At 35.0% G+C, this 27,268-nt stretch overlaps 1 protein-coding gene across 1 annotated transcript in view; it reads left to right on the top strand.

The window, feature by feature from the left end:
• Positions 1 to 18,926, top strand: part of sh3bp5b (SH3-domain binding protein 5b (BTK-associated)) — a 31,783-nt gene extending 12,857 nt beyond the window's left edge. The window contains exons 4-9 of the mRNA XM_028470413.1: positions 9,086 to 9,250; positions 9,335 to 9,465; positions 10,941 to 10,983; positions 12,191 to 12,410; positions 15,736 to 16,080; positions 18,319 to 18,926. Of these exons, the coding sequence (XP_028326214.1) occupies positions 9,086 to 9,250; positions 9,335 to 9,465; positions 10,941 to 10,983; positions 12,191 to 12,410; positions 15,736 to 16,080; positions 18,319 to 18,542 (1,128 nt within the window). The 3' untranslated portion in view covers positions 18,543 to 18,926. The remainder of the gene's footprint in view (positions 1 to 9,085; positions 9,251 to 9,334; positions 9,466 to 10,940; positions 10,984 to 12,190; positions 12,411 to 15,735; positions 16,081 to 18,318) is intronic.
• Positions 18,927 to 27,268: the final 8,342 nt, after the last annotated feature.

Raw genomic sequence — 27,268 nt, 5'->3', positions numbered from 1 at the left:
AATGCCCGAAACTTTCCCGACAATGTCAATAAACGGAGTGTTTCCATTAGAGATCAAAACAAAGTTTTAGCAGCAATTTTAACCTTTTACATGTTTTTTGAGCAAAAATATTGATCTATGAGGCCTATACAATGGCTGTGTTCGAAATGGCATACTAACGTACTACTCACACCAAGTCTGACATCAAAATTAGTGTGTAGTGCTTTTACATTAGATAGTACGAGAGAAATACCCATATGTATACTATGTTGGAACATTTTTGAAGTATGCATGATGTGCACACACTAGTCATACTCAACCACACCCCATGATACTTTGCGAGCGGAATGTAAAATCGTCCTGGGACAGGCTTCAAGCTATAAATCAAACATTCCCTTTTCAAAACAAAAGCATATCTTCCTGTCTTCCATTAGTTTTTAACTCTTTTGTAAATAGGGCTCTTGTTTTGAAGTTAATCGGAAGTTTTGTCAGTAGCACAATGGCGGGCCTCCAAAAATCTTCAAAATGTCAGCATGAAATGTGTTTCTGCAAGTTTTATGGATCAAATGACCTCATGTTGATATTCTACTTGGTCACTTTCTCGCTTAAAATGTTTCCAGAACTTTCAAAGGTGGCAAATTAATGGAGATATTTAGCCTTGGTCTACGATAAGTTTTTGTCATTGTCTGTTTGAAATGCATCTAGGGAAACTTGGAAGTATACTTCAGTGGGAACGTTCATCATCGAAATCATCCTAACCATACTTTTAGTACATAGTAGATGGTATATTTACTCATTGAGTTTGTAGTGCATGGTACGGCGTATTCCACTTCCAACACAGCGTGAGTGTTTATCAGATAAAAAAGCAGCTTTAACTTAGTGGTGAGCTGATGTCTACAGAGTGCATCATGACAATCTGAGTCCGCACAGATGCCAGGATTAGTCTGTAAAAGTGAGGTAGCACAGTAAAGTGAGCAAACAAATCCCCGACGACTGAGAGAATCATATCTGACTTGTGGAGGAATATTTTAATGTTACTGGCACAAAATAGTTCTGAGAGGGGAAGAAGAGTGGAAAGGAAGTGGGTGACGAAACGGCAACAAAGAAGTGTGTTACTCAACAGAGAGGAGTTGGTCTGTTTTGGGTCAAAAAAGCTTTCTTTCTTTTCTAGTCCCAACAAAACTAACAGTTTATTACATGGTCACGTTAACTTCCCACTTCTTTTTTCATAGTTAACATATTTTCCTCATCCTCATCGACCTTCGTGCTTTGCTTTGTTGGGCAGGCAGTGCAGCTCCATCGGCTAGTGATGGATGAAGGGAAATCAATGTGTGGAGAGATGGAAGTCGCTGCAAGGTCAAAGCCATGAGTTTTGGCTCTGTGTGTGTGGGGTGCAATTTCACAATGATCCGTCATTGCATAATAAGATTGCACATCATCCTGTTTTGTTACATCACTATAGCCAATGTATTACAGGAGCTCTGATGATGAATTGTGGCCAGGATGGTTTCATTTTGTAGATTTTAAGAATTCACCTAAAGCAGATTGAAACCCTTTTATAATCTCTCCTCCTTACCAAGGTTTCTAAACTTTGTGTCAAATATATTTAGAAACAATCGTGGATTTGTGTTCCAGTCACCTCAGACATGATAAGATTTTAATAATGACCACGTTAGAAGATAAAGCGTCTTTTGAGACATCCAACAAAACATTTTTTTTGGCCAGTATAAATTCCTTTGGAGTAACTTAACCTCCATCTTCAAATGGCCTTTTGGCAGGCTTTTCCAACCTTGGGGTCGTGACCTCATGTGGGGTCGCCGGGAATTTAAATGTGGTCACCTGAACTGTCTAATAAATGATAAAAAAAAAAAAAAAGAATTACTGATTAAAAATACATTTTTAAATCTTTTTAATTGTTATTCTATTTTCAAATACAATCTGTATAGTATACTTTCACTTTCACTTTCTCTCTTTTCTTTTTTATATTATTAATTATATAAATCTAGTTTATCCTGGCTACTCTTTGTTTGCAACACACTATAACAAACTTAAAAAAAACTATATATACATATATATATATATATATATATATATATATATATATATATATACTTTGGCTTCAAACATGGCACGTGTTAACATCAAACCAACCAATGATTATTTTTTAAGTCAAGTTTCCACTCATTACGATACCTCTACATATTAATGATAATAATAAGCACTGGAGTAACCTGGAGTAAAATCCTCTCCTTTAACAGAAATGACAGAATAATATGATATGACATGAAGCCATGAGAGAGAGGGTTTGAGCTTCACTAGAATGAAGATAAATGGACGACTCTTTATGATCGAAAAGCTATTTTTTTTCCTGTCATACTTTCTTCAACAGCTCTGACTGATGATACTATTCTCTGCCCTCTAAATGATTGCCGTTTATCTTTTTTTTCATTTTGGTGTTTGAGAGATCTTTGCATTTAGGAAGGATTCCAGTGTCACTTAAGCTAATGTCAAACTATAGTTACCGTATATTGCATCTCCTTATCTGTGCTTTATCTACAATGAGCTGTTTTGCAGTTACTGACTTGTAGGCCTTTCAAGCCTCCAAAATGAGCTATTAAACCCTGTAAAAGGTTTTGGTTTTATATCCAACATCAATCTTTGCACTCATACATTGAATCAGAACTTTTAGAATGAACTCAGCTCAATCATTTCTGTTTTGAATGAACTAACGCTAGGCATTGTTTCATCACTATCACTATAACAATGTACAGAGCTTTGCTCGTGTGTCACTATGTCGTTGCTTACAATTGGTTTTCCTCTCAGTTCAAAGACATGTAAATAAGTCTCGCTTGCTGTTGTTTTATGTTCTTCTATTCTGTCTTACAACCTTTTAACTAAGCACATGTTCCAACATCACCACTTCCCAGACTAAATAGAAGTGCTTGCAAAGCTTAATCAGCTTCTGTCAGCAACCAAAAGTAAATTGGTTCCTAAAAATCTGCATTACCCACGCATCCATTTTTACCCTCGGGGCCATGCTGTTTTTCTTCTCTTTTATTCATTTTTTAAATATGAACTAGATAGGACACAAAGACAATTAAGATAATGAGAGAGTGGTTGGGATGCAGAGCAAAGGATGAGCATGAAGGGTAGGTAAGAAGGGAGAGCAACAGTGTAACTAAAAGAAATCCAGAGAGCTATAGGAAGTGACAGTTTGAGAGAGAAAGAGAGGGAGCAGGGAGGGTGATTTATGAAAAGAGACACGGGGACAAAGAAGCGTAACAAACAGTATTCAACACCTTCACCAACAGTCGGACTAAAAAAGAGTCTGACGGAGGTTCTGGAAAGAGATTTAGCTTCAAAGTTACAGAAATACGTCATCACTTTTAGCTTTTAGTTATTTATCATTAGTGAAACTGGTTTCATGCTGGTGTTGCACCAGTAATTGGTGCTTTTACTTGTCTAGATGAAGATCCAGGTTTGAAATCTGGCCAGAGCTTTTCTGTATTGAGTTGGTATGTTGTATTTTATGCTTAAAGCTGCTGGAGACCATACTTTCTTATCAGCTACAGACAGTGTAGGCCTCATAGATAAATAAACGGAAGATAATTTTCTTAAAAACAGAAGTAAAAGGTTTAAATTGCCACACAAACATTTGTTTTCACCTCCACTGTAAACTTTCATTTTTGCGCAATGCATTGTGGGAGGTAGAGTCCCGTAAACGGATTAATAGCCATGTTTTTACTTCATTCTTACATTGATTTCTTGTTCCTTTGTTTCTTGTTCTAGTTTGTTCTCAGTATTCCCAGTGAAATCACCTTGCTCACTCCACGAGACATTCAAATTCCGGCAGATTCGTACCTAAATAAATATCCGCCATTTGTTTACCACAACTTTCAGTTTGTGAAAACATCAGAAATGTTTTGGGAAGTCAGTTTGGCAGAGTTTTTTTAGGGACAAATACAAGAAATTACTGTAAGAATTAGGGCTGGGCGATATGGCCTTTTATAAATACCGCGATATTTTTAGGCCATGTCACGATACACGATATATATCTCGATATTTTGCATTACCCTTGAATTAACACTTTGATGCACAAAATCACACCAGTATGATGATTCTATATGTCTACATTAAATCATTCTTGATCATACTGCATTAATATATGCCAATTTTAAACTTTCATGCAAAAAAGGGGATATCACAACTAAGTCAAAGTTGACATAACTGTATTTATTAAACAGTGAGTGGCTCAAACATAAAATTGTCAACAGAAAGTGCACGTTCTGTGCAAAATTGTCACAGAGACATTTCAAAACAAGACATTAGTGCAGGATGCAACTCACATGGCATTTCAAAACACAAAATTAAAGTGCACTTTTTGTACATAATGCCACTACAATATTTTAAAACAAATAGTGCCCTTTTGTGCATGTTGTCATTAAGATGACATTTCAAAAAAAAAAAAAAAAAAAAAAGTCCGCGAGTTTAACGGTATGGTCATTTTCAACACCGCACAGACTACAAGCTGCGATATATCGAGTATATTCGATATATCGCCCAGCCCTAGTAAGAATGTAAATGTAAAAACACTTCTATGCATCCATCTATGGGACTCCACATCCCTCGATGCAATGTGCGTATGTTTTCCGACAGCGTCAACAAATGGAGTGTTTACAATGACGATTAACACCAACTTTTGAGTATCAATTTCAACCTTTTACGTTTTTTGTCAAGCAATTCATGTTGGATTTATTGATCTATGTGTATACTATGTCTTTATCTGATTTAAATAATATATTGTGTCCAGCAGCTTTATTTTTGAATACATCCTTTTGATCCTTTCATCTTTTGTTGTCTTCAGATATTATTTATTAGTTTACAGCTCTGGTCTTATCTGAGCCCTGCTGTTTAATTGATGTCTGTGCGAGATGAATAGAGCTTTACTGCTTATTGTGCATTATGTCGAAATGCTGTTGTAGATTTGTGCCTTCTATGCTGACATTTTAATTAGCTTGTACATTTAACTTGGTGATAAAAGAAAAAATATATTTATAGACATGAAGCTGTGTTGTGAGTCAGGTCTGAGGGTTGCTCACACACGTGTTCACTGAGGGGGAGTGAGCACGTGTGTTGGCTTCGTCTAGAAAACGTGATAAAGAAGAAAAAGAAGAAGAGAATATGAGTAAGATCTGTGTCTGAAGTGGAACTGTAGGATGGAACATAACCAGTGTTATACCTATCTTGTGTTTTTCTGAATCTTTGTCACATGTTGGACATGGAAGTGTAACATTTTTCAAAATGAAAAAAATTGACCACACCATAGTTAACTGAAACAGATAGCCTCCCTTCTTTCCAAATAATGACATTTCTCTTTGCATAATTGACGCCTAAGAATAAGAAATGGAGCTGATGGGAATTCTTCGGGTTCTGTGTCGTCGAGACAGTGAAGAAAACAAAAGTGGCCACATGACCCGAACAAGGCAGAGGTTGTTTTTGAATGTGCTGCGTTGGCACGTTAATAACCAAGGATAATGGCATTACGTCTAGCATGTGGTGACGTTAGCATGTGCTCAGAGTCGGACTGAAAGAACAGCATCCTCAGACTCATATTCCAAAACAATGATTTTACACAACGGAAAACTTTAGACATCCGCATAATCACTGGAATATTTAGCCTGGGAACCTAAGCTAAGGAGCATTAGCATTAGCACAATGGAAGTTTACAGGAGAAGCGTTTAAAAACAGCAGTAGTTTGTGTCTTTCTGTAGTAATTAAAGCTCAGTCCTGATTGGTGATATTTACCATAGATGTTTCCAGAACATTTCTTATAATGTCTCCAAAAACAAGTTCTGATGAACTACGACCGAGCCCGCGGAACATCTCTGCGCAGGATAGCATGTTCCTGAGAATTCAGTGAAATGATTTGGTTCCATTGAGTAAAACAAATGAAATTGTGCGACGTAACATCATAACCTATGTTGAAATGCCTTTGAAATGATATATCACACGACTTTGTTCTGATGAATTTAGAAATTACTGGAAAAGGGTCTCCGAGAGGTTCTGGACATCCACTCATAGAATATCCATGTTAAATTACAGCCCATTTCAACAAGCATTAACGGAGGAGTAGTCATTTGAAAAATGGGACCCCCGGGGGCCCTCTGGCAGCCTGGTGGCACATACAGAGTATTGGGCTGCATTCATATATTGGTATGTGACAATGATTCAGTACCACCTATTATCCCAATATTTGACTCGTAAACAAAAGAGGTATCGACTTTCGTTAAATCGGGCTGCGTACACATCCATAGATTATAACTACCAAATTTCAGCCCAATCCATTCTCGAATAACAGAGGAGTAGGCAATTTTACCTAGTGTACACAACAACAACAAGAAGAACAACAAGAAGAACAAAGTGAGTGGCGTTTTGAGTCCGGTAGCCCGGCCTAAAAAGAAGGAAGATTGTAGAAGCTAGTTAACTTGGTGATGTTACATTTGTTGTTTTCTTTTTCTTTTTCAAGGCAAGGCAAATGTATTTGTATAGCGCATTTCATACACCAGGCAACTCAATGTGCTTCACATGATCAAAAATGCAACAGAAAACACTAACTAGACCTTTTTATATGTGTTTTTGTGTTAGTTTGTTTGTATGGTTTTTATGGACCCCGAGACTGAAATTAAGCTATCTATCTATCAACAGCTTAAGAATCAATTAGAACATTCAAATCAGCTCCAAAAACATTTAAAATCATCAGTAAAAACATTTAAAATCATCAACAAACACATTACATCAACAATATAACCAAAATCTCCCTGTCAATCATACACAGGGGAGAAAAAGAGTTGGCAGTTTGTGAAAAGGGGTTGTGCTTTCTTATCAACCTCACATCTTCATATATAGGCAAACATATTTGATGTGATTTGATTGTTGGGGCTTTGAGTATTTTTTCTGCTTTTTTTCCCAAGTATAATGAAGTATTTAATGGTAGAGTCTGGCCAATATGGGAATTTTTCTGATATCTGGGGTTTTAAAAAGCTGATATCCAATCTGCAAATAACTATACATTGGTCAATAGCCAATATATCTGCCTATATATGAAATAAGAACATTGATATACACAGGATATATACTGTACATGAACAAAATACCTATAATACCCAAAATATGATTCAAGACAGAGTAACAAAACACTACTACATTAAAATAAGGAACTTTAATTATTAACACCTCAACATAAGGGCTATGAAGCCACTGATAAATGACTAAAAGCAAACTTCTGCAAACTATTTACAGAATGCAATATAAAAAATAAATCTAAAATAAAGTCGCTCAATTTTCAAACATGAATTAAAAAGTAGCTGTAAACAATAAACGAGTGACTTCTCCTAGTGTTGTCATTTTATAATCATTACTGCAGATTCAAAAGTGCCAGAATTAATTAGTTCTTAATCAACCATGTCAATTAATCAGTGATAGGTAAAATTGGCTCGATTAATTGGACGCACCAATAATCGGTCAAGTTTTAGTTAATAGAAGTAAGTTGAACTACATTTTTTGCACATCAATTTAAAATGAGCTTAGTTTTAACTTAATTTGAGCTACAGTAACTGTTTAACTACGGGTTGTTGTTTTTTTTCACAGGGCCAAACTTTACTTTTGAGCATTTTATCTTTCCCACCCGGGTACCTCGAGTAATCACACATTTGAGTTAAGTGCGCGCTGTAGGGGCTTCTCAATAATAGTATCTTAATTTTCAACATGTGCCAAAGCCAAATGAAATTTAGGTCAAATTATTTTGCTCACTGGAGAATGATCTTGGTGTCAATATTGACAGTAAAGTTTGATTTAATCTGGTTTGAAACGGAGAATGCTGCTCTGAACACTCTGATTCCAGTAGAACTAACTGAAATATTTACTTGTCTAAACCAAAGCATGCAAAGCATCATCCCCGACATTTCAAACCTGAAAGAAGACAGACAACAGCGTTGGTTATTAATTCAGAGTGAGTGGAAAGTTTTCAGCTCATTTAGATGTTAAGAATCTATTTAGCCTTGGTTGCGTTCTCCACTCCTGTGACTGTGTCATGGTTTGAATTGTTTTTCACGTGCTGAGCTATTTTTACTTGGACCTGTCATTCTTGTTTCTGTTTTCAGCTGCAAAGAAAAACCAAACATTCATTTTGAGGTTTACTTACACCACACGTGTCAAACTCAAGGCCCGGTGGCCAAATCTGGCCCTTTAGAGCATCAAATTTGGCCCTGCTGGAGAAAGTAAAAATTACAGAAAACACATGAAACATTTTGTAAATGACCACCTAATTCAGTTGATAGTTCAGCACCTCCGATTCAATTAAATCAATAATACTTTCAAAAACGAAACTACACCTTTGACTAAGGGTGTGTTGGCGATATATTGCGATATTTCATCGCGCGATTATCATGTCGATTGAAAAAAAAATTAAATCAAGTTTTTTAATAATTATTATTATTTATTTATTTTTTTTAACAAAAAACACCATTTAATTGCGCTAACATATGCATAGCACATAAACGCCCGGTCACTAGGTGTCAGTGAACCATATCAGACCTTGTTAAACTACCTCACTGCATTTATTAGCTTAAAAGTTGATGGCATTTTTTTTTTTTTTTTTTTTTTGAGAATTTAGGAACTTAGAATCAGAATCTGTTATAGAAACAGAAGTTTAACTTTTTTGAAAAATGTTATTTGACAGTTTGATAAACATAACACTTGTTTTTCATATTGGTACTTGAATTACAGTTAATTGTTCGCGCAAGTTAAAAAAAAATTAAACAAATTGTGTTTCATGGAATTTTGTATTTGTAAAGATGAAATTTGTGATTATTGATATAGCGATATAGTATGACATATTGTGATAGAGGATGATATATAGCGATATAATATGATATATCGCAGCATGTTACAATATATCGCAATATATTATGTTATATCGCAATGAAAAATGTACTGTTTAGTATCGGGATATAGTGTGTCATGACTTAGCAAATTGTGAATCCTATCGTATTGTCAGATTCATGGCAATGCACACTCCTACCTTTGACCTTTGACCTTTGCTGTGCAGGCCCAGTTGGAGGCCCAGAGAGCAACCCAGGACTTCCAGAGAGCCACTGAGGTCCTGCGGGCGGCCAAGGAAACCATCTCACTGGCTGAGCAGAGGCTCCTGGAGGAGGACAACCGCCAGTTTGACTCAGCCTGGCAGGAGATGCTGAACCACGCCACTCAGAGGGTGAGGAGGAGCGTGGAGGACTGATTCACCTATACCTGCGTAGCTAAACAGTCTCTGACGGTGACTCCTGATTGGCTGTTACAGGTGGTGGAGGCGGAGCACACCAAGACGAAGAGCGAGTTGGCACACAAGGAGACGGCGACAAAGTACACGGCAGCGACCGGCCGCATGAAGCAGCTGGAGAAGAAACTCAAACGCACCATCAACAAGTCAAAGTGAGGGCCTGGGTTTGCTGCATAAAATCGCTGCTGTTTATTTTTCACATTATTTAACATCTGTCTGCCACTAGGGGAGACCTACCAGGCTTTTTGTGCAACAATCAGCTAGGAGCTCATTAACATAATGAGTCCAAGTTTGGGGTCAATTACATTTTTCAATAACAATTATGTCTGCAATTTTCCATGTTCACATACAACTCAATTATGATAATTGTGACCAGCAACTTGATACCAAACATATTTTAATAATTGTTATCTACATATGTGTAAGCCATAGAACTGTAACATGGTTCCCCGGGTTTGCGTTTAATTGAATTAGAAAGGACAGTTTTTATAGAATTTACAAAGTCAATTATTTGAGCTCAATTACAATTCAGTTATGATGACAACAGCAGCTTTTTTCAATTACAATTATATTCATGTCATAATTGTAGTTCATTATCAATTACGCATATACATTTATAATTGACCCCCACCCTGAATGACCCGCCTCAATACACTAATGGTTTGCCGTGCTTATATCACATGATGGCAGTCAATTTGAATCTCAAATTGTTGAAAGAACTCTTTAATTTTCCAAAATCTTTTAATTTTCTTCAAATTGTTTCACATTATTTCCCCAAGCTAAATAAAAAAAATGCTCATAAAACTGAGGAAATTTGAAACTAGGTTGCAATCATTTTTAAAATGAAAGTTTAACTGCCTTTAATCTTTATGACAATTACCTGGTCCATTATTGGCTGATGAACTAAAATGATCTTGACACCCTTGATGTAAATTATAAACATACAGTGACACCAACAACTACAGTTTCCAATGATTTTGTTCATATCCTTAAAGTGAATTCTGTAGGACGTTTGCTGGACAGGTTCAGATATCTTGGGTGTTTTTCACGACCACAGACTGACAGACTGTTCTAGCATCTGCTCACACCTGCTGTGCTCGGTTCAGTTCATCTTACCAATTTGTTGCAGTCGAGCAGCAGCTTCTGTTTTTCGCTTTTGCTAAACGTGGCAGTGAAACTCGCTATTAGTCACACACACATTGAATTGATGTGATTGAAAAACAAACTGTCAGGTGTTAAAATGGGAAGTCCAGCTGAAAGCGGTGCAGCCTGGAGCTCTTCTGCAGGACGCACATGAAAAACAGTATAAATTGTAAGGAATGATAAATAGATTAGTGTCATACAGAGAAGTCCCTCCATTTAAAAACATTTGCTGTGATCTTTTCCAATGACCTATTAGGTTCAGTTAAGTTGGAAGCATTAATCTGTCCTGCTCTTTGAAGCTGAGTAATCCATCGCAGCCTTATGCCATGCGTGGTCTCAGCAGGGTGTTAATCCACTCTGCGTCGCTCCCTCTCCTCCCGCAGGTTGCCATGGTAACGCTGCGGGTACCACTTTTTTTCTGGGTTGCTGTTGGTTTCTTGTCTGATCTCTCTTTCTCTCTGACCTTCCTTCTCCTCCTCCACAGGCCCTATTTTGAGATGAAAGCAAAGTACTATCTGCAGCTGGAGGTAAGCGGCGCCTGCTCGGAATGACACACTCCATACTACACACTACACACTCAATGAGTATATACTGTCTACTGTGTACTATAAGTATGATTAGGATGATTACAATGATGACCGTTCCCACTGAAGTGTACTTCCAAGTTTCCCAAGATGCATTTTGAACCTACAACGACAAAAAACCTGAAGCACACTGAGGCTAAATATCACCGTTGATTCTCCACCTTTGAAAGTTCTGTAAACCTTTTAAGTGAGAAAGTGACAAAGTAGAATATCAACATGTGATCATTTGATCCATAAAACTCACGGAAACACATTTCATGCCGACATTTCGTAGATTTCCGGAGACGAGCCATTGTGCTACTGACAAAACTTCACGTTAACTTCAAAACAAGAGCCCTATTTACAAAAGTGTTCAAAAACTAATGGAAGACAAGAAGAGATGATTTTGTTTTGAAAAGGTGATGTTTGATTTTTTAGCTTGAAGCCGGTCAATTTTACATTCTGCTCGCAATGCATCACGAGCGGTTGAGTATGACTAGTGTGCCCACCGTGCACACTTCAAAAATGTCCCGATTGTATACATCCAGGTATTTCTCGCATACTCAATCTTTTCATACTATCTAATGTGAACGCACTACATACTACATTTTGACATCAAACTTAGTACGAGTATTACAAATCTTTAGGTTTAACTGTAGTTCTGCCTTAGAAGAGAAATGTTTCTCTTTGCAGTTATCTGTACCAATAATCAGAAGTTTTAGCAACTCCTTTGGCTTGAAAATAATAACATTATCTAAAGTATTTTGATATTTCTTAATGATCTCTTTTTTTTTTTTTTTACAGCAATACTTGTGAAATTTGTGTTTTACTTTTCTCGTAAAAATATGTCAATGTTAAACTTGAATCCATCTTCCTGAATCTAATTATAAAATAAGAAATCTAAATGTTAAATCTAAATATTAAATCATTTAGATATAATATTTAAAATTTAGATTTTAATTTGACATTTAGAATTGGCATTTAGAATTAGATTTAATATTTAACATTTAACATTTAGATTTAACATTTGATTTAGGATTTAGATTTAATATTTAAAATTAGATTTAACATTTAGTTTTAGATTTATAATTTAATATCTAGATTTAACATTTAGATTTAGCATTTAGATTTAGATTTAATATTTAATATTTACCTTCGTCTCTCTACACAGAACCTGAAGACAACCGTAGACGAGCGACAGGCCAAACTCTACCAAGCCAAAGGAGAATACAAGACGGCTCTCAGGAACCTGGAGACGATCTCAGACGAAATCCACGAGCGACGGAGAAACTCGTCTATGGGGCCACGAGGGCGTGGCGTCGGCGCGGAGGTCGACAACACTTCCTCTGACGAAGCCTCAAGTTTCAAGATGGAATCGGACGTAATATCCAGTGAGTCCAGGGAAAGATTCTTCATTTTCTGCTACACGAGGCAGCTGTTTTCAGGAAATTTACTTTGATTTCCTGACACAAAGAACTTAGGACACATCAAAGTGATCTGCAAACGCCTCTGAGGAAGACTGACACTTGGAAGTCGAAATATGTCAGGAGATCAAAGTAAATTTCTTGAAAAGAGTTGTCTGCATGAATTAACATTTTAGTACTGTTCATCGCAGCATCATGATCAGAAAGAAACGGTGAGAAAAAACAAAGAAAACACGTTCAGAATTTTTTAAAAAGAGGTTTTGTTACTTATCATTTATGAATCGTGCTGGTAAACAGAAAAAAATTCTGTTACCCTTGTCCTCTGTTACACACTTAAAGAAATACAACAAATAGAATAAATAGAAAAGAGAAAACAAATGTATTTAAAATGTATTTATTATTTCAAAACGTATGTATTTATTATTTCAAAACAGCAAAAAGAAAAGAGTGTAAACGTGTAGAGGGAGTTCAACAGTCCAACAGCTTTAGGAAATTCTGATTCTACAAGAATCTTTAGTTCCTGAGATTCTTCTCTAATGCACGTTTTAAACTAATGGCCTGGGGGCCACATCTGGCACTTTGGAGCTTTCAATTCGGCCCACAGGAGGAAGTGAAAATTCCAGAAAAAACACGAGTCATTGTTTAAATGAAACAACAATATTGCAGGTTTTCAGTTTTCCCTGTGCGTATATTGCATGATTGCAGTCATTTTTAAATCTTAAACTGTTGAAAAAACTGACAATTATTAAATTTTCCTGAATTATTACATACAATTCATTACATCTAGCTATGCTCTCATGGGATAGTCTCTGTCCTTCTCTGTGAACCATAAAGACGGTTGTGAGTTAAACTCTCAGGTGACTTGCTTTTTAGGAACAGTTCCTCTTTAGAGAATCATCACCACAATCATGCCACATAAAAAGCCCTGAAGTCACATGTCTTCCTCTTTCTGACGCTTGGTTTGAAACTCAAAGAGTTGCTAGCATGTGATTGGCTGATTAACTTTGTGCTTTAAAAACACATGTACATTCCAAAGCGGTTAGATCTGCATCGTCCAACTCCAAACTGTTTTTTTTTTTTTTTTAAATTAAAAACAAGCAAAAAACTTTCATTCTCGACCTCAGAAAGGTTAAGTATTTAAGGCCATCAAAGCAAAGCTCCAGGTAATGAATGACAAGTCTAATAAATTCGATTAAGCAGCTGTCATATTTATGAGATTTTACTGAAGGCTATGATTGTAATAAAATCCAATGACTTGACTGTTGGGCCCAATCTCAATTCTCTTTTTGTACCCGTCCGCCTACCCCTTACCCCTCCGCCTCCGCCTCCACCTCCAAAACGAGGGCTAAGGCAAAGGGCCCATCTCACACTTTGATACGGCGCCCTTATGACAGTGGAGCTGAGCCATGGGTGTTTTTGTGTACTTTTCCAGCTGGAGAGTCGTCATGCCGTCCAAAACTGAACCTGTTGCTGTCGTGTGTAATAATACATGGTTATAAAACCATCGTTACAAACCATACGGAAGCTACATACGGCATACGTCAGCGTAACTACTGCCGTCCTAACTTAGCATAAAACACAACAGGTTTATATAACTTTGTCAGCTTTTTTACATGAGAAATAGGCTTACATTTGTGCGAGTCCTTCGGCGCCTTGTTGCTGAGTTGAAAGCCTGAAACTCCTCCTTCCCCTCTGTTTTAAGTCAGCATCGGTAAAAGCTCCATTTAGAGGGGTGAATAGCCCTCCGCCTCTACACAATAGTGAAATGGGACAGCCCTCCGACTCTCGTGAACGCGCAATTCAGAGGTGTATTGCTAAGGCGGAGGGGTAAGGCAGAGAAATGTGACGCAGCCTTGATTTATTCTCTTTTATGAAATAATCTGATTCTGGATTCTGACAAGCAGCCGTTCAGTTGTGTTTAAAGTCTGGATTTTTCCGCTATGAAATTATATATACTTTGTACGATTAAGTTTCCATGGTATAAGCCACTCAGGCTTGAATGGAGTTTTAAAGCACCTGAAAACACTGATGGTGCGTTTAGGTCAGAGGTTCCATACCTTTTTTTGGGTCATGATCCCATTTTGATATCACCAAGAGTCTGGCAACCCCAGATAAGTTTTTTTTTTCTAGAATTAGTTTTTGATTATGTTTATTAAAGTGTGTTACAAATACAGAGTAGCTAGGATTAGTGCGTCACCTCAGATATTTTTATACTGCATTTTATTTAAAGTTGGTAACACTTTACTTGAAGTTTTATACATAAAGGCTGACATTATCATTATAATAACTGACAATAGCATGAATAAGGTGTCATGATGGCTGTCACTAGATCCCACACCTAACCCAAAAAATGCCAACATAGCTCCAAAGGTGTCATAATTAAGTGAACGACACTTATTGACAGCTTAATGACACCTTATTAATGCTAATGACAGCGTAATGTCAGCCTTATGTATTAAACTTTCTGGTAACACTTACCTTGAAGTTTTAGTATAGGACACAGTTATTTAATATTTATTGTGTGTGATGTGTATTTAAAAAATAATAATCATTCCAAAAATGTTAAAACTAGTATTTTAATATGTTTTTACCAAAGTTTTTTTTAATTAATTTATTTTTTTACTAATTAGACATTTCAGGCAACCACATTTTAATGCCAGGCGACCCCAAGTGGGGTCCCGACTCCAAGGTTGAAAAAGGTTTAGGTGCATTGATTCACATGGGAAATAACCCATGGTTCCACTTTCTGAGCTGTGATGGTTATTATGGTTTTTTCATCTTCAAACTTCCCCTCAGACACTTTCTGTAACTTCCTCCATCGTCATCGTCCTCACTACTACTACTACTACTACTACTACTACTACTTCTTCTTCTTCTTCTTCTTCTTCTTCTTCTTCTTCTTCTTCTTCTTCTTCTTCTTCTTTCTTCTTTTCTTCTTCTTCTTTTCTTTTCTTCTTTTTCTTTTCTTTTCTTCTTCTTTCTTCTTCTTCTTTTTCTTTTCTTCTTCTTCTTCTTCTTCTTCTTCTTTTTTTTTTCTTTTCTTTTTCTTTTTCTTCTTCTTCTTCTTGCTTCTTCTTCTTCTTTTCTTTTTTTCTTTTTCTTCTTTTTCTTCTTTTCTTCTGCTTCTTCTTCTTCTTCTTTTTCTTTTTCTTCTTCTTCTCTTCTTCTTCTTCTTCTTCTTCTTCTTCTTTTCTCTTTTCTTTTTCTTTTTCTTTTTCTTCTTCTTCTTCTTCTTCTTCTTCTTCTTCTTCTTCTTCTTCTTCTAAAATGAATTCTCTCCTTTCTCCTATAGTGGCGTCCGTGTGTTTCGATGACGACCCGTGTGGTGGAGGCAGCGCCATGTCTGAGGAAGACTCAGAAACCCGCTCCACCTGCAGCCTGGGTTCCACTCCCAGCAGCCCCCAGGAGCTCCAGTCTTCCTGTCCCTTCGCTAGCTCCTCCTCCTCCTCCTGCGCCTCTCCATCGCCCACCCCCTCCTCCTCTTCCTCCACGTCGTCTCCAGCTGCTTTTTCGCGGCCCTGCAGTCTGGACCTTCCCAACACCGTGTCGCTGTCAGACTTCGGGCTCATCTCTCCGGTGCTCGGACCTCGCAGCGAGTGCAGCGGAGCCTCGTCGCCTGAGTGCGACTTGGAGAGAGGTGCGTGATGGGAAAACTGGTGTAAAAAGTACTGATGTATACTACTCAAGTAGAAGTACTGTTACTTGATTGAAATTGCACTCAAGTACAAGTACAAGTAAGTCATATATAACAGTGGTTCTCAAACTTTTTTGGCTCTAGGACCCCAAAGATATTTATTTTCTACAATTTATTTCTAATAATTTTCGAGCTCAGATATTTATTTTTTTTACTGCACTTTAGTTGAAATACATTTATATTTGACAAAGTGAAAGTATAGAATACAGTAGTTTAAGACTTTGTTGATTAAAAAACAAAAATAATAATAAAAACATTTAAAAAATCTTTTTAAATTTCAGGCGACCCCACATGGGGTCCCGAGCCCAAAGTTGAAAAACACTGATCTAGTGGCTCAGTAATGGTTGGGTGTAAAATAATAATGAATTACTTTATTTCTTTTAAAATGCAAGTAAAATGACTGATTTAGGAATATACAGTACCTTTAAAAGCAACTCAGTTACAGTAATGTGAATACTTGTAATAATTACTTTTCCCTCTGGCCAGCAGTTTGTGATGCAGCCTCTCCACCTCTGGGTTGTGGGTTCAAGAACTTTGCTAAGCTCACAAACACAAAACAATAATCCCAGCAAGTTCATTTTGTCTTTTTTTAATAATACGTTAAGGTTTCAAATCTACTCTCTTCTCCTCTACTCATTTGAAATGTGCTGTTTTTTAATATTTCCCCAAATGTGCACATTTTTTTAAACTTGACTTTTTTTCTTGACTTTGACAAACTAGAACTTCTAAATGAGTTATTAGCACATACATATATATTTATTTATATATATGTATGTGTGATGCTGTCACTGTGTGAGAATGAAACGAGCGTTTGCTGTAAAGTCGACTCATGGAATCCTCGAGCGCATCACAGAAACAATCAAGTTTTACACCCAGATGAAATATGAAGCTTACTTTAAACTACATTGTTTTTTAAAAAAAAAAAAAAAAGTTAAAAGAAGAAGAAAGAAAAAAGCATTAATGGCTGCTTATGATGGGAGTAAATAAAACCACTGGACTTTAGTTTCTGTACAAAACATTCTGGGTTACGTTTACCTTCATCTTCTAAACCACGTATTAGTAAGAAACACCTGCTGTCACAGAACAATAGATGACATCCGTGTTTCTGTTCTGGGAAAAAACCCATTCTGCATGACTCACACCTGCTGCACAAATAAAAACCTTCAGTCAAAGCGACAGAGGATGTAGAATGTGTAGAAGTTCTTTAGTACATACTGTGTCTGTGCACTCATTTGTAATGTGACAATGTGTGGATTTAGTTTTAATTTCAGAGAATATTTGCTTAACACAGTGATTCCCAAACTTTTTGGTGTCGTGACCCCATTTCTACCAATTTCTGGTAAAAACTGAGCCTTTTTTTTTCTCCAAAATAAGTTTTTTGATCATGTTTGTTATAGTGTGTTACAAATACAGAGTTGTAGACAGTATTAGTGCACAAAGTGACGAGATGTACCAGCTCAGATATTTTTATTCTGCATTTTATTTCAACTAGATTTATATTTGAGAAAGTGAAAGTATAGAATACAGTTGTTTGGGATTGTGTGTGGTGTTTTATTTTGAAAAAGAATAGTAGTTATTTAAGCTCTTTGTATCTATTGCTTTGCTATTGCAGTATGTATAGTTTATTTTAATTGTGCAAAATAGATGAATGAATAAATTTAAAAATACATCATTCTAATCAGTATTTTTTAATTTTTTTATTACAAGAAATTTCAGGCGTCCCCACTTGGGGTCTCGACCCCAAGGTTGAAAAACCCTGGTAGATCGAACAAAATCTTGATGTTGGATGGTTAAGGACTCGGGGTTGGGGTCAATTATAATTGAAAGTGGTATTTAATTACAATTATGACATAATTATAATCGCAATTGTAATTGGAAAAGAAAAATGCTGCTGTACAAATGAAAGCATGTAACAAATGGGGTTTATAATGTTTATTTTTAGTTCAAAATGATAATCATAGCAATAATGGCAGTGATTTTTTTTAGAAAGTAAACTGAAAATACAAGAGTCAGTCTTGGTCCCACACTACGTGAGACATGATCAAATCTATAGAAATAAATCTACTCATGTGACACTAAAATTCTACTTTTTTCTAGCAATTTCACCTCCTCCTCAGTGTTTGATGATGGTGAACGATACTTATGGAACAGTTTGTGTAACCATCCCTCCTGGTGTTGCAGGTGAGCGAGCTGAAGGTGCAGAGGTGTTCCTGGACAACGCTATGACCAGCAGTAAAAACAGCAGCAGCATCTCCGCTTTCAGCACCAAGAAGAGCTTCAACCTGGACGCTCGCTTCAGCTTCCTCAACCTACGACGACAGCGCACCGACAACAGCAAACGCACAGACAGCTGCCCCGCCAAGGCGGAGCCCACACACACCGTGGTTCTGGTTAAAAGCGTCTGAGAAACCACTCTTCACTCATGAAACACACACTTTTCAATGTGTGGACTGAAATGTAGGTCGGTGTGTGTGTGGTTCCATTGCAGCAGTGAAAAAAGACACTTTAGCACTTGTATGTTTGAAAAAGAATATTTAAAAACTGAACAATAACCCAACGTGGAGTTGAAGAGCTTCTGTTGCACGTTTGAGTAAAAAACCAAACATGTTGAAAAATATTTGACCGTTGGCCTGTGTGTGATTGATTGTGGTTTTTCTCTGTATGTGTTCAATGTTTGTATCTCCACTGCTTGTTGTTACTTCCATGCTTTGGTTTTATGACCATAATGATTGTGTTTAAAATGTGGGTGTACTAAGAAAATATAAATAAAGATTTTGACTTTTTAGCAAGCTTTTTCTCATTTTTCTGCATTTTCACCCCAGTTTAAGTGTACTCATCATATTTACACTAGTTATCAATGTAAAAGTTGTAGCTCAATGGTAGAGTGCATTCCTTGTATTCATGAATCCCTGCCATCTCCAAGATAAATTATTATCAAGGGACTGTTAATGTATTTTGGCTTATCTCTGATTTGGAGTGTTTGTCACTTTTTGTCATTTTTCATGCCTTACTGCATTTTAACCCCAGTTAAAGTGTGTTCATCATATTTGCACTAGTTTTTAGGGTCTTGTAATAGCATTATCTCAGATTTTTTTTTTCCCCAAAGTTTTTCCATTTTTATGCCTTACCTTTGATTTTAAGTGTTTGTCACTTTTTGTCATTTTTCATGCCTTACTGCATTTTAACCCCAGTTAAAGTGTGTTCATCATATTTGCACTAGTTTTTAGGGTCTTGTGATAGCATTATCTCAGATTTTTTTTTTTTTTTTAAGTTTTTCCATTTTTATGCCTTACTATACCTTACCTTTGATTTTAGGTGTTGGTCAGTTTTTGTCATTTTTCATGCCTTACTGCATTTTAACCCCAGTTAAAGTGTGCTCATCATATTTGCACTAGTTTTTAGGGTCTTGTGATAGCATTATCTCAGTTTAAAAAAAAAAAACAAAAAAAGTTTTTCCTTTTTTATGCCTTACTATAGCCTTACCTTTGATTTTAGGTGTTTGTCTCTTTTTGTCATTTTTCACTCCTTACTGCATTTTAACCCCAGTTAAAGTGTGTTCATCATATTTGCACTAGTTTTTAGGGTCTTGTGATAGCATTATCTCAGGTTTTTTTTTTATTAAGTTTTTCCATTTTTTATGCCTTACTATAGCCTTACCTTTGATTTTAGGTGTTTGTCACTTTTTGTCATTTTTCATGCCTTACTGCATTTTAACCCCCGTTAAAGTGTGCTCATCATATTTCCACTAGTGCACTAGTTTTTAGGGTCTTGTATAAGCTCAGTTTAAAAAAAAAAAAAAAAAAAAAAAATTTTTCCATTTTTATGCCTTACTATAGCCTTACCTCTGATTTTAGGTGTTTGTCACTTTTTGTCAATTTTCATGCCTTACTGCATTTTAACCCCAGTTAAAGTGTGTTCATCATATTTGCACTAGTTTTTACGGTCTTGTGATAGCATTATCTCAGATTTTTTTTTTTTTTAAGTTTTTCCATTTTTATGCCTTACTATAGCCTTACCTTTGATTTTAGGTGTCAGTGAACTTTTGTCATTTTTCATGCCTTACTGCATTTTAACCCCAGTTAAAGTGTGCTCATCATATTTGCACTAGTTTTTAGGGTCTTGTGATAGCATTATCTCAGTTTAAAAAAAAAAACAAAAAAAGTTTTTCCTTTTTTATGCCTTACTATAGCCTTACCTTTGATTTTAGGTGTTTGTCTCTTTTTGTCATTTTTCACTCCTTACTGCATTTTAACCCCAGTTAAAGTGTGTTCATCATATTTGCACTAGTTTTTAGGGTCTTGTGATAGCATTATCTCAGGTTTTTTTTTTATTAAGTTTTTCCATTTTTATGCCTTACTATAGCCTTACCTTTGATTTTAGGTGTTTGTCACTTTTTGTCATTTTTCATGCCTTACTGCATTTTAACCCCCGTTAAAGTGTGCTCATCATATTTCCACTAGTGCACTAGTTTTTAGGGTCTTGTATAAGCTCAGTTTAAAAAAAAAAAAAAAAAAGTTTTTCCATTTTTATGCCTTACTATAGCCTTACCTCTGATTTTAGGTGTTTTGTCACTTTTTGTCATTTTTCATGCCTTACTGCATTTTAACCCCAGTTAAAGTGTGTTCATCATATTTGCACTAGTGTTTAAGGTATTGTGATAGCACTATCTCAAAAAAACTTTTTATTTTTTTATTTTAAGTTTTTCAATTCTTATGCCTTACTAGCCTTACTTTGGTTTTGAGTGTTTGTCACTTTTGTCATTTTTCATGCCTTACTGCATTTTAACCCCAGTTAAAGTGTTGTTCATCATATTTGCACTAGTTTTTAGGGTCTTGTGATAGCATTATCTCAGATTTTTTTTTTTTTTTAAGTTTTTCCATTTTTATGCCTTACTATAGCCTTACCTTTGATTTTAGGTGTTTGTCACTTTTTGTCATTTTCATGCCTTACTGCATTTTAACCCCAGTTAAAGTGTGCTCATCATATTTGCACTAGTTTTTAGGGTCTTGTGATAGCATTATCTCAGTTTTAAAAAAAAAAACAAAAAAAGTTTTTCCATTTTTATGCCTTACTATAGCCTTACCTTTGATTTTAGGTGTTTGTCACTTTTTGTCATTTTTCACTCCTTACTGCATTTTAACCCCAGTTAAAGTGTGTTCATCATATTTGCACTAGTTTTAGGGTCTTGTGATGGCATTATCTCAGGTTTTTTTTTTATTAAGTTTTTCCATTTTTATGCCTTACTATAGCCTTACCTTTGATTTTAGGTGTTTGTCACTTTTTGTCATTTTTCATGCCTTACTGCATTTTAACCCCCATTAAAGTGTGCTCATCATATTTCCACTAGTGCACTAGTTTTTTAGGGTCTTGTATAAGCTCAGTTTAAAAAAAAAAAAAAAAAAGTTTTTCCATTTTTATGCCTTACTTTAGCCTTACCTTTGATTTTAGGTGTTGGTCACTTTTTGTCAATTTTCATGCCTTACTGCATTTTAACCCCAGTTAAAGTGTGTTCATCATATTTGCACTAGTTTTTAGGGTCTTGTGATAGCATTATCTCAGATTTTTTTTTTTTTAAGTTTTTCCATTTTTATGCCTTACTATAGCCTTACCTTTGATTTTAGGTGTTTGTCACTTTTTGTCATTTTTCATGCCTTACTGCATTTTAACCCCAGTTAAAGTGTGCTCATCATATTTGCACTAGTTTTTAGGGTCTTGTGATAGCATTATCTCAGTTTTAAAAAAAAAAACAAAAAAAGTTTTTCCATTTTTATGCCTTACTATAGCCTTACCTTTGATTTAGGTGTTTGTCATTTTTTGTCATTTTCACTCCTTACTGCATTTTAACCCCAGTTAAAGTGTGTTATCAATTTGCACTAGTTTTAGGGTCTTGTGATGGCATTATCTCAGGTTTTTTTTTAATAAGTTTTTCCATTTTTATGCCTTACTATAGCCTTACCTTTGATTTTAGGTGTTTGTCACTTTTTGTCATTTTTCATGCCTTACTGCATTTTAACCCCCGTTAAAGTGTGCTCATCATATTTCCACTAGTGCACTAGTTTTTTAGGGTCTTGTATAAGCTCAGTTTAAAAAAAAAAAAAAAAAGTTTTTCCATTTTTATGCCTTACTTTAGCCTTACCTTTGATTTTAGGTGTTGGTCACTTTTTGTCAATTTTCATGCCTTACTGCATTTTAACCCCAGTTAAAGTGTGTTCATCATATTTGCACTAGTTTTTAGGGTCTTGTGATAGCATTATCTCAGATTTTTTTTTTTTTAAGTTTTTCCATTTTTATGCCTTACTATAGCCTTACCTTTGATTTTAGGTGTTTGTCACTTTTTGTCATTTTTCATGCCTTACTGCATTTTAACCCCAGTTAAAGTGTACTCATCATATTTGCACTAGTTTTTAGGGTCTTGTGATAGCATTATCTCAGATTTTTTTTTCCCAAAGTTTTTCCATTTTTATGCCTTACTACAAAAGTGTTTGTCACTTTTTGTCATTTTTCATGCCTTACTGCATTTTAACCCCAGTTAAAGTGTGTTCATCATATTTGCACTAGTTTTTAGGGTCTTGTAATAGCATTATCTCAGATTTTTTTTTTCCCCAAAGTTTTTCCATTTTTATGCCTTACCTTTGATTTTAAGTGTTTGTCACTTTTTGTCATTTTTCATGCCTTACTGCATTTTAACCCCAGTTAAAGTGTGTTCATCATATTTGCACTAGTTTTTAGGGTCTTGTGATAGCATTATCTCAGATTTTTTTTTTTTTTTTTAAGTTTTTCCATTTTTATGCCTTACTATACCTTACCTTTGATTTTAGGTGTCAGTGAATTTTTGTCCATTTTTCATGCCTTACTGCATTTTAACCCCAGTTAAAGTGTGCTCATCATATTTGCACTAGTTTTTTAGGGTCTTGTGATAGCATTATCTCAGTTTAAAAAAAAAAAACAAAAAAAGTTTTTCCTTTTTTATGCCTTACTATAGCCTTACCTTTGATTTTAGGTGTTTGTCTCTTTTTGTCATTTTTCACTCCTTACTGCATTTTAACCCCAGTTAAAGTGTGTTCATCATATTTGCACTAGTTTTTAGGGTCTTGTGATAGCATTATCTCAGGTTTTTTTTTATTAAGTTTTTCCATTTTTATGCCTTACTATAGCCTTACCTTTGATTTTAGGTGTTTGTCACTTTTTGTCATTTTTCATGCCTTACTGCATTTTAACCCCCGTTAAAGTGTGCTCACCATATTTCCACTAGTGCACTAGTTTTTAGGGTCTTGTATAAGCTCAGTTTAAAAAAAAAAAAAAAAAAAAAGTTTTTCCATTTTTATGCCTTACTATAGCCTTACCTCTGATTTTAGGTGTTTGTCACTTTTTGTCAATTTTCATGCCTTACTGCATTTTAACCCCAGTTAAAGTGTGTTCATCATATTTGCACTAGTTTTTAGGGTCTTGTGATAGCATTATCTCAGATTTTTTTTTTTTTTTTAAGTTTTTCCATTTTTATGCCTTACTATAGCCTTACCTTTGATTTTAAGTGTTTGTCACTTTTTGTCATTTTTCATGCCTTACTGCATTTTAACCCCAGTTAAAGTGTGTTCATCATATTTGCACTAGTTTTTACGGTCTTGTGATAGCATTATCTCAGATTTTTTTTTTTTTAAGTTTTTCCATTTTTATGCCTTACTATAGCCTTACCTTTGATTTTAGGTGTTTGTCACTTTTTGTCATTTTTCATGCCTTACTGCATTTTAACCCCAGTTAAAGTGTGCTCATCATATTTGCACTAGTTTTTAGGGTCTTGTGATAGCATTATCTCAGTTTAAAAAAAAAAACAAAAAAAGTTTTTCCTTTTTTATGCCTTACTATAGCCTTACCTTTGATTTTAGGTGTTTGTCTTTTTTTGTCATTTTTCACTCCTTACTGCATTTTAACCCCAGTTAAAGTGTGTTCATCATATTTGCACTAGTTTTTAGGGTCTTGTGATAGCATTATCTCAGGTTTTTTTTTTTATTAAGTTTTTCCATTTTTATGCCTTACTATAGCCTTACCTTTGATTTTAGGTGTTTGTCACTTTTTGTCATTTTTCATGCCTTACTGCATTTTAACCCCAGTTAAAGTGTGTTCATCATATTTGCACTAGTTTTTAGGGTCTTGTGATAGCATTATCTCAGATTTTTTTTTTTTTAAGTTTTTCCATTTTTATGCCTTACTACAAAAGTGTTTGTCACTTTTTGTCATTTTTCATGCCTTACTGCATTTTAACCCCAGTTAAAGTTTGTTCATCATATTTGCACTAGTTTTTAGGGTCTTGTGATAGCATTATCTCAGATTTTTTTTGTTTTTTAACTTTTTCCATTTTTATGCCTTACTATAGCCTTACCTTTGATTTTAAGTGTTTGTCACTTTTTGTCATTTTTCATGCCTTACTGCATTTTAACCCCAGTTAAAGTGTGTTCATCATATTTGCACTAGTTTTTAGGGTCTTGTGATAGCATTATCTCAGATTTTTTTTTTTTTAAGTTTTTCCATTTTTATGCCTTACTATAGCCTTACCTTTGATTTTAGGTGTTGGTCAGTTTTTGTCATTTTTCATGCCTTACTGCATTTTAACCCCAGTTAAAGTGTGCTCATCATATTTGCACTAGTTTTTAGGGTCTTGTGATAGCATTACCTCAGTTTAAAAAAAAAAAACAAAAAAAGTTTTTCCATTTTTATGCCTTACTATAGCCTTACCTTTGATTTTAGGTGTTTGTCACTTTTTGTCATTTTTCATGCCTTACTGCATTTTAACCCCCGTTAAAGTGTGCTCATCATATTTCCACTAGTGCACTAGTTTTTAGGGTCTTGTATAAGCTCAGTTTAAAAAAAAAAAAAAAAAGTTTTTCCATTTTTATGTCTTACTATAACCTTACCTCTGATTTTAGGTGTTTGTCACTTTTTGTCAATTTTCATGCCTTACTGCATTTTAACCCCAGTTAAAGTGTGCTCATCATATTTGCACTAGTTTTTAGGGTCTTGTCATAGCATTATCTCAGATTTTTTTTTTTTTAAGTTTTTCCATTTTTATGCCTTACTATAGCCTTACCTTTGATTTTAAGTGTTTGTCACTTTTTGTCATTTTTCATGCCTTACTGCATTTTAACCCCAGTTAAAGTGTGCTCATCATATTTGCACTAGTTTTTAGGGTCTTGTCATAGCATTATCTCAGATTTTTTTTTTTTTTAAGTTTTTCCATTTTATGCCTTACTATAGCCTTACCTTTGATTTTAAGTGTTTGTCACTTTTTGTCATTTTTCATGCCTTACTGCATTTTAACCCCAGTTAAAGTGTGTTCATCATATTTGCACTAGTTTTTAGGGTCTTGTGATAGCATTATCTCAGATTTTTTTTTTTTAAGTTTTTCCATTTTTATGCCTTACTATAGCCTTACCTTTGATTTTAGGTGTTGGTCAGTTTTTGTCATTTTTCATGCCTTACTGCATTTTAACCCCAGTTAAAGTGTGTTCATCATATTTGCACTAGTTTTTAGGGTCTTGTGATAGCATTACCTCAGTTTAAAAAAAAAACAAAAAAAGTTTTTCCATTTTTATGCCTTACTATAGCCTTACCTTTGATTTTAGGTGTTTGTCTCTTTTTGTCATTTTTCATTCCTTACTGCATTTTAACCCCAGTTAAAGTGTGTTCATCATATTTGCACTAGTTTTTAGGGTCTTGTGATAGCATTATCTCAGGTTTTTTTTTTATTAAGTTTTTCCATTTTATGCCTTACTATAGCCTTACCTTTGATTTTAAGTGTTTGTCACTTTTTGTCATTTTTCATGCCTTACTGCATTTTAACCCCAGTTAAAGTGTGTTCATCATATTTGCACTAGTTTTTAGGGTCTTGTGATAGCATTACCTCAGTTTAAAAAAAAAAACAAAAAAAGTTTTTCCATTTTTATGCCTTACTATAGCCTTACCTTTGATTTTAGGTGTTTGTCTCTTTTTGTCATTTTTCATTCCTTACTGCATTTTAACCCCAGTTAAAGTGTGTTCATCATATTTGCACTAGTTTTTAGGGTCTTGTGATAGCATTATCTCAGGTTTTTTTTTTATTAAGTTTTTCCATTTTTATGCCTTACTATAGCCTTACCTTTGATTTTAGGTGTTTGTCACTTTTTGTCATTTTTCATGCCTTACTGCATTTTAACCCCAGTTAAAGTGTGCTCATCATATTTGCACTAGTTTTTAGGGTTTTGTAATAGCATGATCTCCTATTACTTCTTTCTCCCCCTGTGGAATAAAATGAACCAGAGCTCAGGCAATAGCAGAACACATTTCCTGTATTCAAACATCCAACATCAGTCAATCAAACATTTAAGTGCAAATTCTCACATCCCCAAGCCTCAATTTTTTTTTTTACCTGCATGATTGTCCAACTGCATTTAAAAAAAAATGGCCCATGCAAAATAAAAGAGCATAAACACAATTATGTTACCAGTAAAAAAAATATTAAAGATCCAACAAAAGCTTTGGTGATGCATTTTAAACCATCAATAATAATACTCAGACTTTGATGAATAAGAGAGTTTAGTAACAGCAGTTGTCACTATGGCAACAAACGATCATTAGCAAAAAAAAATAATAATTTAATAACTGCTGAAGCAGAACGTTAACATCACACAGAGAGGACGAAGAACGCTTTACTTAAGAGTGTGGATCAGCTGCAAACTACATTTTTTTTTTTTTTGCAAGAACAAAACATGCATAATTGTGGCAAAATTTAAGCTTTGACGACATATACAGACATAGGAAAAAATCAATAAAAATAATTGTCAGCAGAAAAATGATGTTAAATGAAAACATTTCTGTTTGTAATGGACAAATATAACGAGACCTGAATATTCTACTATTACTACTAAACAAACCAGGATGGTTCAGGGATTACAAAGTAACACTGAACTGATTAAATATCTTATTTCATCTTCTTTTTTTTTTTGTGTGTGTGATTAAATATTTGATCGGTGTGTAAATCTGCAGCTGTGTGTGTTGGAATACTGAGGCATCGTTGTGTTAAAACTACAGATAATGAATCTTTAATAGGTTTTAATAATGTGTGCACTAAACAAGGGGAATATTTTTCCATTTACATGTT

Source organism: Gouania willdenowi, chromosome 16 (genome assembly GCF_900634775.1).
Source record: "Gouania willdenowi chromosome 16, fGouWil2.1, whole genome shotgun sequence".
In the NCBI taxonomy this organism is placed as follows: domain Eukaryota; kingdom Metazoa; phylum Chordata; class Actinopteri; order Blenniiformes; family Gobiesocidae; genus Gouania; species Gouania willdenowi.
This window is presented reverse-complemented; position numbering and strand designations above follow the sequence as displayed.